The 17,296-nt window shown below is 31.7% G+C and overlaps 1 protein-coding gene across 1 annotated transcript; it reads right to left on the bottom strand.

The window, feature by feature from the left end:
* Window positions 1-2,638: 2,638 nt before the first annotated feature.
* On the bottom strand, window positions 2,639-5,438 carry LOC126717664 (pectinesterase). The gene is made up of 2 exons (XM_050419502.1): window positions 4,513-5,438; window positions 2,639-3,718 (listed from the first exon to the last, which is right to left on the bottom strand). Exons 1-2 carry the CDS (start codon window positions 5,396-5,398, stop codon window positions 3,039-3,041), a joined length of 1,566 nt encoding a protein of 521 aa, XP_050275459.1. The 5' UTR covers window positions 5,399-5,438; the 3' UTR covers window positions 2,639-3,038.
* Between the last annotated feature and the right edge of the window lie 11,858 nt (window positions 5,439-17,296).

Genomic DNA, 17,296 nt, shown 5'->3' on the forward strand with positions numbered 1-17,296 from the left:
ACCTTTCTACACAGTGGCATTTTCGTTCTTATTTGTGTATTCCCTTAACCTATGCATCAAACCGTTCAAACTAACCGAAACCGAGTTCTTTAGCCTATATTCTACCAAAATTCATTGTGTGGGACCTTTTGGACCAAGACTTGAGCGACAAGGATTGGGTCACCAAATTGTTCACCTACACATTACATCAAATGTCAACGCAACTATACTGTCTAGTAACTAAAGACACACATGATGATTTCGTGCTACAAGAACGTAAATTTTTATGTAGCTCTTTCTATTTTTTCCATTTATATATATAAGAGTGATACTAAGAATATTATAATTAATATATAAGATTATTGTTGAGAATATTACAAATTTAATTATATATAAATCTTACAAATTGATTGTTACAAATTTCATAAAAGTAATTAAAATATTCATTTATTATACTGTTTAAGTAGCACTAATCATATTATTGTTCTATCAATTTCTAAGTGTTTTTGTAATAAAATTTATAATAATTTTAATACTTACCTTTTTTATAATCTAGAGGGATGTTAGCTTTCCCATTCGTTTGTACACTCACAAAATTAAGAACACTTGAAATGGTTTGATACCTTATTATTAGCTTAGTTAGTCTATTTTTTTTTCTTATTATTTATTATTATAGGGGTTTAAACCAAAAGTCAACAATAGGGAAGACGACTCGCATTGAAGTCATCAACAATGGCAAACTATATATCATTAGTAGGAATGGACATAACTAAAAAGGTGGTTATCATCGGTCTTATCATCCGTATCATTTGATCATTTGCCTAGAAAAGAGTGTCGGTCGTTTAGAAAAATTGTTATTTCTACATTAACTGCGTTCAAGGAACTCCCATCGCATCTCATGCAATGTTATATGTCTATGATGGCTATGTGAGGCTTAATTTGTGATTCATTTGGTTTGTGACCCAACTCGACATGGAAGCATGACGATTTTAAATGAGAGATTTTATGAGACTTGGTCTATGGACATGAAATTTATTAGATTGAAAATTTTTTGGCTTGATTTTAGTCCATTTGGACTTGCTTTTTAGGTATTTGTTTGTCGCTTTGAATTATGGTTTTTATGTATTAATGTATTGTAATTATTGTCTTTGTAATTTTTGTCTAACATAGTAAAAATGTAGTAGCTTTGTAAGGAAGACAAATTGTCGAATCATGTAAATATCTTATGTTGTGTGATTGCCTTTGTTTGTTATTTTTTTTTTTTCTATGTTTTGACTCTCACATATCTAAGGACCAAGGTTGTGAAATCCAGACCGGACCGTACGGTTCGACCGGATTAATCAGAAACCATTCATCAATACGGGTTTTTAACTCTCAAGAACTGGCCTATACAAGAAAAGCAGTGAACCATGCAAACTGCGGTCAAACCTCCCTGGTTTAAAAACCGTTGACGGTTCTTGCGGTTCAGATCTAAATTTCATTTTTGGAACTTAACACCATTGTTGATGCTTCAAACCGCCATGTGATGCTGTTAGACCTTTAGATCGCATCACCTTTCTTCTTCTTTTCTGTCTCACTTGCACTTTCACTCTAATTTTTCTGCGTTTTTTTTTGCCTTTTTGCTGTTTCAGTTTCTGTGTTTGGACTGAGAACTTTGGAGTTGCTTTGCCGACGATGGAGATGGTGAAGTAATAATGCTTGGCTGTCATCTACTCACTGAGCAACCACTTTATTCTTGGGCTCTGTTTTGTATTAAGGCTATTATTTAATGAGTAGACTTCTAGCTTTTTCTTTTTAAGTCCTTTATCCTTTTTGTTTTCCACTTTTAAATTTCACTGAAAAATTGACTGTTCAAATGGGCTTGGTTTAATTTGTACCTAAGGCATGGGCTTAATTTAGACGTAGGTTTCATAAAAACATATATATATATATATATATAATTTATTTTTATAAAATTACATTTTTGGTACCTAAATATTTTCTTATTTTAGTCAAATTTTCTATTATTTATAATTTAAAATATTTATTTACTTATTAAATAATTATTAAATTAATTATGACGTCATCACGGTTCAACCTCGATTCGATCTCAAAAATCTTGAATCTCTCATTTTTACTGTTCAATGAACGGTCTGAGTCTGAAAACCTTACTAAGGACTCATGAAAATTCCCAACAATTTCTGTGGTACAACATGCATAAATCAATTAGAAAAAACCAAGCTCTAGGGCATGCTTTGGAGCAAGGAAAAGAGCGAATAGTAAGTATAAAAGCCTCCAAACGTTAGAAGAAGGTATGAATTTCAAAACCAAAAAACAGAATTGTTATTCTTAAACCTAGTTTGACTTTATAATTCGAGTGTCATCGGTGAACTCCAAAATGATTTTTATTAGTGTTGTGCATACTAAAGCTGGAGAAACACCCCAACTTCCACGGTCTTTTTAAATCAAAGGATCTTACCTCTCATTTCCCACAATTTTTACAATAAATTATAAAATGGAGAGAGAGAAAGAGAGAGAGAGAGAGAGAGAGAGAGAGTAGCCTTGTTAATCAAGTTTAAATGATACAAATACCACAAATTGTACACATGTGAACAACAATAGACCAGCATTAGCATCTTCTTGTGTTTCATCTACAAAACGGAACCCAACACAGAGTACGTGACAATTTCACCACTTTAAGTCACTATTAGCCTTGTTAATCAAGTTTAAATGATACAAATACCACAAATTGTACACATGTGAACAATAATAGACCAGCATTAGCATCTTCTTGTGTTTCATCTACAAAACGGAACCCAACACAGAGTACGTGACAATTTCACCACTTTAAGTCACTATTAGCCTTGTTAATCAAGTTTAAATGATACAAATACCACAAATTGTACACATGTGAACAATAATAGACCAGCATTAGCATCTTCTTGTGTTTCATCTACAAAACGGAACCCAACACAGAGTACATGACAATTTCACCACTTTAAGTCCCTATCCCATTTACAAATTCACGATAGACACCCTTCTAAGAAAAAGCTGGGAAATTAAACCCTTAATTATTCACGTCAAAGATCTTCCATATATGGCACCCCAGTCCCTGAAATCCATTCATCTCCGGCCAAAAAATTCCTCACAGTAAATTTTCCAGCCTCTGCAGGACTCGATATTACATGATAGCCCTTCCATTTGACCCTCCCTGAAGTATCAGAACCACTCCCAGTGTTCATATATTCAGCATAATAAAGCGTATCCAGTGCAAAGTCTCCATCCCATGGATACCAACCTGCTGGGTTTATCAAACTACCCAAATCACACTTCATGAACACTGTCCTCGAGTACTCTTTCCATGGCCTCCCCAAATAAGTCTCAACGGAGCTCAAATCTTCCGCGGCCGTGACACGCGAATTATGGATAATTATACCTGTATTTTCATTGGGGTCCTGTCTTGATTGTGCAGTGATGGTGTTTTTCTGACCACTCATGGGTTTCCTCACGTAAATGTTACAGTTTTGAAAGACGGCCACGGCGTCCCCGAATATGAAGTCTTCGGTGCCGTATATGTCACAGTCGCGGTAGAATTGGCGCTGAGAAAACACGTACAAGGTGTCTTGGTACCCTTTGAAGCTACATCGGTAGAAGATGGACAAGTCCGAGGCCGAGAGGAGTGCGACGGCTTGGTGGTTTTCTGGTCCGGCTGTGTTTTCAAAGGTTATGTCCCGAGCGATGAAGCTGCCTCCAGAAATTGCTGTGACATTGAGAAAGAAAATTTTACATGAGAAATTAATAGTAATATGCAAAATTTATGAATAGTAACTATTTCCGTACGTACTTCCACTGTTACTTTTTAGGTCGTTGTTCTTTCCTTTGTCGCTATTTGGTTCAACTCAATATTCAGGTAACCTCTGACATGGTTGGGTCCTGTTGTTTTCATTCCTTTGTTGTTGAGCTTATGTCGATTGTCTCTTTTTTTTTTTTTTGCTAAATATGTCGGTTGTCTCTTTGTAGAAGAAAAAGATCAATAAAAATATCCGTATATGTGTATAATATTAGTATTTACATATACTTTTATAAATATATATACATATATAATTGTGACATATCTTCTCTCCATAAGTGTAATAGAGAGAATCCATTTCACAATTCAAATTTTATTTATTTTTGATTTAATAGTGTATAGATTGTCAATTCATTTAAGATTTTAAATGAAGAAACATTTGATATACATTTTAATTTATAATATTTAACTGAACTATAAATAGATTAATTTCAAATAAAAATGATTCTTAAGCTTGTATTTGGAATAATTGTCTAGCTAAGCATTCACTCAGCGACAAAGTCTAAAAATTTTCAAAACTATGATTAATTAAAATCACTAGTCTTTTATCAATTGTGACATGGTTATTATTGTTTAGCAAAAAAAAAAAAAAGTGGACATGGTTATTATTGAAACTAAACATCGATCATTAATAATATCTCCTAGACAAGAAAGGACATATTCAAAGTACTTACCAACACCTCTCAAAAAAAAAAAGTACTTACCAACAGTCGCGGTTTTAAAAGTTGTGTAGGCTTGAGCGTTCTTGTCACCGGTAACAATGGTTTTGTCAATACCGTCCCCAATAAGCATAATGTTTGACTTCTTAATCATAACATTCTCTTTGTAGACTCCTTGTTTCACGTATATAACATATCTGCCAGAACCACTAGCTGATGCCACGGCCTCAGAGATTGTCTTGTAATTTCCAGACCCATCTTGGGCTACAACAGCATCAGCTTTTGGTCCAGATTCTGATGATTGGAGAAGCTTTCGTCGATCAGCAGCCGAAACCCATGTCGGGAAGCCATCAGATTTAAGCAAGCGCCGCCCACCAATCTGTTTGCTATGTAACATAGTTGAATAAGTTGATGATGAAGCTAGGGCCTTATTGATTGCGAGTGTATTGCTAAGCAATTTCGAGAAGCTGCTTAGCATATTAGGAAAGTATTGTAAAGTGGAATACAAGTTGAAGTCTTTAAAACCATTTTCACATGTTTGCTGGTTGGCGATTGATGCACTTAACCATGTTAATGCATCTGTTGGATTGTTGGAGCTAATGGAACGATTGAGCTGGTTAATCGTATCCTCATAGAGCTCCAAACAATCATTCCAAGCCAACTTGGCTCGTTCATTGAATAAATTCGTGTCCATGGATGAGATAAGCCGGTGGGCTTCGATAGCTTGGTCCATAGTCACCTTATGAGCTATTACATGAAATTCGGACTTTGATTCTTCCACGGTTGATGGAAGATTGGTGTTCATGAATTGATTGCATACTTTTGGATATGGGGTTTGGCTGCATGATGTTATAGTAGTAGCACCATGCACAAACCTAAGATTTAGACATAGAAGATATGCAATTGACAAGGCTAACACAAGCTTATCCATGAGGGATTTTCTGTAGTATTTTGAATGTGTTAAAGATGGCAATGCAATTGGTTCTATATATAGGCCATAACTTGGAATGGTAGGCAAGTACGTACGTCGGTACGTGTATTAGTTAGTGTCAGCAATTTGAAACGCGTTAGCTAGGGCTTGTTTTTTGTCAAATGAATTATTTGGGGCCATGCATGATTCTCACGTGAAACAAGAATCTTGTGGCTTTTATTTGTTTATTTGGTTTGACTTCATTTGGTATTAGAAATTTCTTGTGGTGGTTTCGAATGCCACGTAGGATTTTCATGAATAGCGGAAAATTTACGGCACTACAAGAGGGCATCTACGGGAGGATTTGTTATTTATTTATTTATTTTTACTAATAATTGATGAAAATAACATAAGTCTCGATGGGAAGACGATGAGTCTTTGTTGCTTTGCGTTTAAAGTTTGGTCAAGCGAGCTATTTGTAGAACAGACAAGTGATGAATTTTCCCTGCAGTTTGGTTCATTATTCTTATATGCAAGTAACGTTCTCTCGAAGGAATTAAGTAATGCACTTGTTGTTTTCGTTGTAACAACTGAGCATTTAAGGATATTGGTGGGTTTTAGTGCGTATTAAAAAAAAAAAAAAAAAATCTAATCCTTACAAGCTGATGTGGTAATAATTGGGAGTAGTGGATTTCAAAAAATATATGAATGTCAGAATTATTTTTGTGATTAATAACACATTAATTTGAGATAGATGGAAAGTCATAAGAAGCAAACACATTTGCTTCAAGAAAACATAACCTTGAATTCACAAGAAAAATTACTGGAATCTAACTAAAAATAAAGAGAAAAAAGTTTGAATTTTTATTAAAGTGAATACCGAACTACTTTGAAGGTTATAATGTATTTAAATAGAAAAGAAGTCCTAGAATGGCTAGGAGACGCTCAAAAAATCCTAAAGTAGTTCTTGTGTAGCTAGAAAAACACCCTAAAACCCTAATTTACAAAAAAAAAGGGGCAAAATTGAGATAATTATGAAATTAAATCCTATTATCATTAGGAGACATCCTACAATAAATAGGACATTATTTATTATTATTTTTGTAGAAACAATAGGACATTATCAAAATGAGAGGTGCTATGTCCACAATATTTTCATAACATTTTTACAACAAATTAGAGATTATTAGTTCAAATTTGAACTTATTACTGAAATTACTTTTCTATCCCACGATTAACAACCCGTAACAACCTATCATATAAGATTTGTTGTAAAAATATAATGGACATAACATTTTCCTTATCAAAATATGACATTATTTTGCGAAATTTTGTCCTTTATTTAATTAAACATAAGTAGCGGAGGTATTTTCCCTATTATTTTATCATTTATATATTGCTTGCTTTTCCTAAATATAGTAATGATTAAGGTATGTGTAACGTTTGGTCGTTTTTAAGACTTTAAGAACTAAATTAATATATATATATATATATATATATATTTTTTTTTAACTTCAATTCTTAAAAAAAAGGAAAAAAAAGGAAAAAAAAAAAAAAAAAAACTCTATTTGACTAAGATGTCTACAATAAGAATAAGCGATCAATCTTAAATCTCTCATAGCTGGTTGCAATAATTGGGTAGCGATCAAGCTAAATCACACGTAGCAGGTTGCATTAATTGAAGTAGATGAAACTTAAATCACTCATTGTGTTAAGGTGACCTTGTTTATGGAAGAAAAGAAAAATCTTGCTGGATTAAGATTAGGTGCAATATATAGCATTAGATGGCTAAGATTGAAAGTTGAAAAAAAAAACTTTTAATCTTAACCATTGAATTAAAAAAAAGTGTCAAAAAATTAAAGTTAAAAAATAAAATGGTAAAAATTGATGTGAGAGTGAGTGAGTGTAATTGCACCTAGTACCGGATCCAAATCCAATCTGGTAAGAATTATAATTTATAGTTTCTTTAAAAACTCTCTCTAACTTAAATCTAAAATATCTACAATAACTCAGTATGAGTGAGTGAACAATCTTAATCATAGATTACCTATAGTTGCATTAATTGGGGGTAGATAAAACTTTCTTCTTACATTGCTTCTCCTATCATACTTTCTAAATTCACACGGGACGACTCGGGAAGTTTGAGCCTTTCATTAGCATGTGGTTTTCTTTTACTTTAGCTCTTAGGTGAATAGCCACATCCATGCTTTAATGCAATGCTCTGGATGAGGTTGTTGGAGAGTTCTGTCTTATCCAGTTCTACGAGTTGTTAATTCAACTTTGAAATATAATACTTCTTGCTAGGTTGGCGGGGACAGTCCAAAACTCCAAATTGTACAAGTGTCTGGCCTTCAACTTCGGAGAGGCTCAATATTTTCAATAATCAACAAATAATTCTAAGACCACACATTTTAATATTACACATTTTTTTTTCACTATTATTCTGTGTTAGATTATAATTAATTGTCCATTTTTTTCACATAGACTCACTAACTTTTTTCCACCACTTAACCTGTCACATTAGAATTATTATGGCACAAAAGGGTGATCCTATATTCTTTTCCCCTCTTTTTATTTCTAAATCTTTTAAAAACTTTTTTGCCGATGGTTTGAGGGGAATGTGATATATAGGAAAATACTAAAATTATCATAAAAATTTGAATGGAAAAGACTTATAAATTGACAAGCCAATAATTGTAATTGGTGTAGTATTAATAATTTAATAAAAAAATTAATTAATTTTTTTTTTTTTGTTGTTGTGTGTTTTAAAAGTTTGACACATCTATTTATAAAGCCTATATATAAACTCGAATTTTTAATAACAATAACATCCCTCTCTAATATTTATTGGCTTTTCACTTTGAAAAATGTGCTTCTTATGATATTTTTATAAGAATTTTTTTGGTCACAACTCACAAAGGCTAAGTGGCTAGGCTCAAGGATGCTTTTGAAATTAAAAAGAAAAACTTTTGCATAAAACTCTTTTTTTTTTTTTTTTTTTTTTTTTTTTTTGCAATTTGGATTCTTGAAGTCCATTAAAAAGTATGGATAACAAGAGTAATTTTAGGGATTTTTTTAAAATAACCTTTTTTTACAATTCATCAAGATGATAATTTATGATTAGAATAATATCATCTTATCATAGACATACCAAATTTAATAGTCAATAATCACAATAAATCATGTTAAATTATTATAAAGAAAGTTGTGAAACATTTTTATGTCTTTTTTTTTTTTGAGTGTGTGTATATGTAATTCAATGATCACAATAAGAGATGAGAGATTTGAAGATGCTTAAATACAATCCCAGACCAATTCTAGCTGCTAACTAACAATGTGGTCCGCCTATGTTTGCTATACCAAATAAGCGTAATCTATGGATGTGACATTTTTCCTAAAGGCGTGGAATCTTCTTGTCAATAAGACAGACTTTTCTTCTAAGTCCATTTCATTGTGTTCATGAGTATGTCGGACTTGCCATGGAAGCCAACCCAACAGGATAAGTGGTAGACCAAACATTGGATTCATCATGCATAGAATCAGAAAAAAATAACCAAACATTGGATTCATCATGCATAGAATCAGGAAAAAAATATTATTAGTTCCCTACATGAAGTGTTATCAGAAGAATCGGAACTTGATAATTAAGAACTTAAAACAGAGCAATAACACAAATTTATGTTCACGACAGTTTGACTACAACTTGCCACGGTGAATATCGAAGAAAATTACTAATAGAGGTGGGGGGATAGAGAAGGAGAAAAGGAAAATCAATCATATATACACATGCATGCATGTACATCTCTTGAATTATCATTAATTTTTCTAACTCAATAGTTGTAAAAGTATCATTTCATTTACATTCGTATTGATATTAATAAAGTTGGTAACATGATAAATCCAGTATAGAACATTCAAACTCAACCTAATTATAATTTTTTTAGCAATTGTTAAAAGAATCCTGATCTTATTGACCAGCTACCTATACAGTGATGAATATTATTTTTTAGGAAGGCCTTTAATCATTACATAATCAATTGATCAACTACCTATACAAATCTTTAAGCTTGCTTATTTGAGCTCTCTCTCTCTGAGAGGTGCTTAACCACCCACCGGCCATCACCCCCTTCTATTTTTATTAGGGTGGTTATGAAAGACTATAAGTAAGTGAGGTGGTCCTTCCTATATAAATCCCATTTTTTCATGAACTTCGTTAATTATTCGGATTTCTAGTAGGACCTTCAGCGTAAGTGCCCTTCTACTGGTAGGGCTTCCTCACCTCTTCCCCCTCCTCTCTTTCTCACCTTTTTCGTCCTTTTTGACATTTTCAATTTTTTGTCTTATGCAAATGGACCACACACGTACCTTTCTTTCCCAAATGTCAATTACGTTCGTCATTGCTTTGTAATAGTGGGGTTTAAAATTGACTAGTTCCATTCTTGACTGATCATTGGTCTATTATTTTTATTCTTCTTTTTCTTATTATCATTATCATTATTATTATTATTGGGGTCTAGGATTTGTCTATTATTCGGCATAAAACTATAAAAGCCACACTCCTGCCAAAAAAAAGGGGTTCACGACGGCTGCTTGATGACTACACATATCGCTTCCTTCTTATTGTGTGGCAGCAAAAAGAAAGATTTGGCCAAAACCAATCTTCTGCAATTGAATGTGCCAAAACTAGTCCAATTTATGATTGAGTCTTTAGGGTTAAGTTAAACATCGTAGCTGGAATCCCATTTCATATGTAAAGAAAAGTTAAAGAATCTCTTTGAATTATGCACATTTGGACAAATATGCCCGATTGATTGATGTAGCAGCAATTGAAAAGCATCTATCTCAAACCATGTTTTGGTTCAAAAGTGTTTTTTTTTTTTTTTTTTTTTTTTAATTTTTTATTTTTTTTTAAAGCGCCAAAGTTTGGCTTCAAACACGTTTTGAGTCTTGGACTCCAATGACCAATAAAAATATGATATTTGATCTTCTTATGTGCAAAGCACATGACGCAACACGTGTTACTTTTTATTTATTTATTTGTGGTTGAAGCCCAAAGCTCCAAACATTAAAAAAAAATAAAAAATAAAAAAATAAAAGGCTAGTTAAATTCTGTAAATAACTTCCTCTTCTTCTTCTTCTTTTTTTTTTTTTTTTTTTTTTTTTTTTTTTTTTTAATTTTTGAATTATAGGAGGAAGAAGTGTATTTTCAAAAGATAGGGGGGCATGCATGGCCCTCCTCCTAATTATAATTGTAAAGACCTTTACTTTTTTAATTTTTTTAGTTTTATACCATCTTCACTACTTTTTTTTTTCTTTGGTAAAAGGGGAAATATATTAGCTAAGCAGAAAGAAACATGAAAAATACTAAAATCCATAGAAATATCCAAGTCTACAAAAGACTTAATACGGGAGGGGGGATAATTATGAAAACAAAACTAAATTAGTAGCATTTGTTCCCCCCAACCATGCTAATGCATTAGCACATTTATTTACTTCCCTAAAAACATGCTTAACCTCGGTTTAGGGGGATTCTCCTTAATAGACACTTGTAGTCATACACATTAGGACTCAAACTAGGTTAAACTTTACAAATATTGATATAAAATAAACCAAAATAAGCTCATCCAATTCAATTAAAACAAATAACCCCATAGTTCCCATCTTGGAGGGCCCAAACCAATGGAGTCAATATCGTACCGGAGGCTGTACCGGTTTGGCTAGCGGTACGATATATTTCGGATACCTGTCAATATCGGTGTACCGTTTCGAGTTTACCGCTATTTTTTATATTTATAAATATATATATATATATATATATGTATGTATGTGTGTGTATATATTATAATAAATATAAAATTTTACCATAAAATATTTTCTAAATTCAGAACTAATTATTTATGGTTTTAGACTTTAGTATCAATTAAAAAAAAAACCAATATAAAAAATAGAAAGCTTAAAAGTTACCATTGCATACTAAGAAAACAAATAATACTACTAAGTTAATGTAAATAAGTTACCGTTTTGCCCTAACAAAAATTCAAAAATTACAAAACTTAAAAAAAAAAAAAAACATTTTTCTGTACCGGTTGGTATTGCTCGAAATTGGCCAGTATGCCTAGTATATGGCCGGTACGGCCGGTATTTAAACCGGTATGAAATGTTGATGTTTCAATACCGGTATACATACCGGTCGGTACGGCCAGTACTGGTACGGTATTGACTAACTTGGCCCAAACTCTCAAGGTTTCATCACAACACTCATAGCTTCCAATTCCCGATGCGAATTTGGATAACCACACCACCACCTGCTGAGTTTGGATTTCGTAACTAGGAATCATCGGAATTAAGTTTTGAACCATTCTTGCCTAAGAGCTTGTCACTTTAGTTACATAGGTAGCTTCCAAATTATGGACATTTTGATCTCCATTGCTTTTGATGATACCAAATGGCATCTCTTTATATTAACAGGAAAAAAAAAAAAAAAAAAATTCCCTTACTCTTTTCTATTCTTTCTTTTTCTCACTCCATCCAAACATAGATAACTACTTTTTGCCAGCTTTATCAAGCTATAAGAAAGCCCAATTTGTAACTATGTTTGACACTGACGTCTACTTTCATGTTGACATTTCTTTTTTTACAAATATGCCCTTAATTTCTCTGATTAGTCTATCAATTAGCAAACACCAATAAGTCTAGAAACAAAAACACTTTCACAATTGCAAAGCTAGCAAATTTTTATTAGTAGGTAAAAAAGTGATGTGAATAGTAAATTCAAAAAATAACTAGCAAAAACTTTCCAACTAAATTATTGTGAAAAATATTGTGTAGCATTACTCTACAAATACATCATTCTTTTTATATAAAATGGAACTAGCCATATATAACTACTCTGATATAATCTTTTGATTATTTAAGTAATATTCAGAAGAGCATATTTTAGTTTTACACAGAAGAGTACAGTAATAACATCCTCTATAGTCTTATAAATGTCATTCACTACTTTATTACGATAAGTAATATTGTATATATCAAACAACCTTAGAGAAGGTCATTACAATCGAGGGAATGATTTTATGTTTAGTACGTTCTTTCATTACAACTTTTAAAGGATGATTATTGCCTCTAGTGTATTTACAAAAAAAAATTCTATGGATAAATTGTTTTTCTAAAGGCATTACATTGTATTCTAGTATATACTTAATGGTCTCTTTCAATTTGAGTGATGTGATGCGCAACAACTGTAAGAATCAATTCGAAATATGAACAAGATTTTTCTCTAAACTAATTTATGGAGAAATCTTTCAAATTTTTCTTATATCTTTTTATTGGATGTGAATTTTGAAAATCTAACTGTTGAATTGCATGTTCTTTATGTTCTTAATATATATGTCAAACTTCATTCAAATAAGATATTATTTACTATTCGACTAATAAACTTATTTTTTATATATAATTGTTGACTACAAAAATTTGAAATTTAAATATTTGATTGATGACATAGATATTAATTTTTGATATTTTTGAAATTTTGCAAGCATAGAGGATATAATAAGAACATATAATTCAACAGTTAGATTTTCAAAATTTACATTCAATAAAAAAATATAAGAGAAGTTTAAAGTGTTTTTCTCTAAACTAGTTTAGAAAGATACAAATGTATCTTCAAGCATTTTGTACTATTTCCTTTATCATTTCCATCTCCATCCCAGCTTTTACACCATTAATTATTAAGGATGGTTACCGTAAAGGGTTAGTTTGAACTTTGGAGAGAAACCAACGGATTTTCAGGCATTATATACTATTTCCTTTATCATTTGCATCTCTCTATCCCAGCTTTCACACCATTAATTATTAAGGATGGTTACTGTAAGGGCTGGAGCAAGTGGAGCAAGTGGAGCAAGGCCTAATTGATGCTCTCCAGAATCTTATGAGCTTGGCCACCTCAAAGTTTCATTATTTCTTCATAACAGGTCCCATAAAATGAAATTTCTAGCTGACCCACTGCCTATATATTCTGTTTCAGTAACTTCAAAGTGATGTCGAAAGCTCCATTATAGGCTAAATCACTCAAATTGAAGTGCTAATGAAAGATAATTGAGACATGAATTGACCACATATAAATAGGACATGTCAAGCTCGAAAAATGATACGGTATTGTCTTGGAATATATTAGCGATGGGGAATTTTATTAGAGCATTAGTATATGGAGTTGTAAAACTCTGGATATCATATTTTTTAGCATTGTGACACAAAATACATGCATTACCCAGACGTGTATTTGCTAAAACTTTTACAATACTGCTACAGTAGACTTCTACATATACAAGTTACTATTCACCAATTGTAAATTTAAATTTCATTTTTTTATTAATCACTCTCTCTCTTCAGTCTTTCACATTCTCACTCACTCACCTCTCTTCTCCCTCTTCTCTATCTATCTGCTCTTCGTTTCTCCTTTTTCTCTGTCGCTATCTCTCTCTACTTGTTGCCGTGGTGGCCGTTTGTCTCTCTTCTTTGTCGCTATCTCTCTTTAGTTGCTGCCGTGGGTAATGGGTTTGTTGATTGGTGTAGTGGGTTTGCTGATCGGCGTGGTGGCATGGTGAGGTGGAGATCGGCATGGTGGCATGGTTGAGGTGGAGATCGGCGAGGTGGGTTTGGGTGGGTTCTAATGGGGTTTAGGCTGGATTCTGATTCTGGTGGTGGTGGCGGGTGGTTGAGAGAGAGTAAGAGAAACAGAGATTAGAGAGAAGTGAAAAATATATTTATATTATATTATATTATTTTAATGTGTAATATGGTAAAATAAAAGTTAGAATGTTGAGTGTATTATAAAATTGTGTGGTATAATAGATAAAGTAGTTTTTAAGATGATAAAATATAATAATTTGAAAATACCAGATGCAAATGCTCTAGTCATGGATCAAAGTCAATCTCAAAGGAAAATCACACATTGTTTGCCTTCAATTCTATAGCTTCATATTCGGATATCGTAGGGCTGTGGACTTGAATTGTAAGGCATTTTGGAGCCCACCAACTTGCGTGTCTTTGTCTTTCTTTTTCTATAGTACAGACTACTTCCAATAATACTTTCCATTTCCAACTGAGCTCGATGATAAGAGAAAGCAACCCTTTCTCCACTGTAAACTTCTTTGTTCTTACAATGACAATAGACATTGTAGAGAGCACATATAGCCCTCATATTAAAGCTTGGGACCGTAAGAAAATGATAGACTTAATCACATTATGGCCATGCACCAGAAAGACAATTGGGGTTACATCAGTTTAACTATACGATATAAATTCTTTGTTTGGACTATTTATGGGTTTCGTTAAAGTTTCGTTAAAGTTACACCTGGTATAACTTTAAACAATATTATACCATCTAATAACTTTCTATTGAATTAATAAATTGAAAATCTTACTGTTAAGATTACATGTTCTTTATGTTATTAACACGTATGCCAAATTTTGTGTCAATCAGACTTATATTTGCTATTTAATCCATAAACCCATCTTTGATACATAATCTTAAACTATAAAACTTAAACTTCAAACATTTGATTGATAACATAGTTATTGACCTTTGATTTTCTTAAAAATTTTCAAGCTTAAAAAATATACGAAGATAATATAATCCAATGGTGAATTTGTCAAGATTCGTCTTCAATAAAAAGATATTCAATCAGACTTATATTTGTTATTTAATCCATAAATCCATTTTTGATATATAATTTTAAACTATAAAAACTTGAACTTTAAACATTTGATTAATGACATAGTTACTTCTCTTTGATTTTCTTGAAATTTTGCATGCAAAGAAAATATACAAAAATAATGTTATCCAACAAAAGATTTGTCAACATTCGCTTTCAATAAAAAGATATTCAACGTTGTAATACATACACACACATATCTGGTGTAGTTTTAAACAATATTACACCACTTAATATTTTTTAATTGAATGTGAATTTTGACAAATCCTTCATTAGATTACATTATTTTCGTATATTCTCCATACTCGCAAACTTTTAAGGTGATCAAAGATTGATAGTCGTGTCATCAATCAATTGTTTAAATTCAATTTTTTGTAGTTTAAAATAATGCATAAAAGATGAGTTTATGGATTGAATGGTAAATAACATCCAATTAACATGAAAATTAGCATGAATGTTAAGAATATATAGAACATGTAATTCAACGATAGAATTTTCAAATTATGAATTCTATAACAAGGTATTGAGTAGTGTAACATTATTTAGAGTTATACCATGTGTAAATATGTGCTAAGTTGTTATATTTTAGTCTAATTCAATTGAAGATGTAGACGTTTAATAATCTAACTATATGGTGGACAACTATATATAATTATAGAGAAATGTGAATGCCCTAAAGGTATTGGTTTAGAAACTATTTTTAGAAATATTTTATGGGAAAATGATAAAGCAATTAATTTTGTTGACAGCTTTTTAAATTTCTGATAAAAGTGATGTCAAAACTTTTTTAATATAGTTAATTGACAATTGCCCTAAAGATACCTGTTAACATGAACCATAATTATATATAGTTGATGGGTACAAATCATATTTACTCATCTGGGATACAAAAAAGTGGGCTTGTAATTGATCACTATCGGACTTATTGTGCTCACCAAAATGATGTTTCATAACTTTTATTGTTTCATGATATATTAACATGATCGAGACTCAAGAGGTTTCTATGGAGCCATGGAGGGCCCTTTGATCGAGGAATATCGAAATTAAAAAAAAAAAAAAAAAACCACTATTTGTTCGAATCCTTATTTTTTAAGTGTATTAGGGCCCATTTGGTAAGAAATTTTTAGTAACGTTGTTTAACTATTGTAAAAATACGTATGAATGAAAAAATATTGTGAAAATATGTGTACTGTTGTTTAAAAAACGAAAATTGTTGTTTAAACAATAATACCAAAGAGGTCCTTACTGTTACATGGTAACAATACTTTTCCTTTTATTTTTGATTTAGGTTTCAAGATTTACATATCCTTTATTGCATGGGATGGGAACTAGTTCTTCCATATGGACCTATTGATATAGTCGTTAAATATGAGTCAACAATATTATATCAATCAGTCTTTCTCTCTTATCTAAACAAGATTTATAATCACTCAACAACTCAAACTCAAATTGCTCCGATAATGGATCTTGTGCGGTACATGACAAAATAAAAGAAGTGTAGCCGTGTAGGCCTTATTTTGGTAGATCCATGATAAATAAATAATGAATCCTACAGTTTTACACAGTAGAGTACCCTATTTCCGTAAATCCATGAAAAATAGAACTCATATGGTATTTATATACAACCAGTTCTCCCGTCTATTACCTTCATGTAGATCCCAAAAAAAAAAAAAAAAAAAAATTCTAATCTTCATAATTAATGTTGTTGGATTTGGAGTCTTGGAGGTTTGCCCTAATCTACAAATAGGAGTTTAGTCCTACATTTGCCCTATTCTAATATTACAGGAAAAATTAGGAAATTACACGAATTGGGACAGATGCAACGAATTATCACGAGCAACTGACCATGTGTGTATCAAGAATAAATACTTGAACCCATAAGGATTTTTCTTTTTTTTCAATCCACAAGTAAAATATATGAAATACATACACAAGAAATACGATTATTTCACACATCTTTTGCAAAAAAAAAAAAAAAAAAAAAAAATCAACAAAAGTGGAAGAAGTAGGAATAACACCAAAATTAACAAAAACAGGCCAGGGAAAAAGAGAAGAGAATTGGAGAGACTTTTCATCTCACAAAAAAAAAAAAAAAGAAGAAAAAAATGAAAAGAATTGGAGATACTTTTAAATCATGTCCCACCGAAGCCAATTCATTCAATTATTCAGGGGATAATATGCTACATTTTTTTATTTTTTTTTGTTG

This window comes from Quercus robur, chromosome 3 (genome assembly GCF_932294415.1).
Source record: "Quercus robur chromosome 3, dhQueRobu3.1, whole genome shotgun sequence".
NCBI classification, from domain to species: Eukaryota; Viridiplantae; Streptophyta; class Magnoliopsida; order Fagales; family Fagaceae; genus Quercus; species Quercus robur.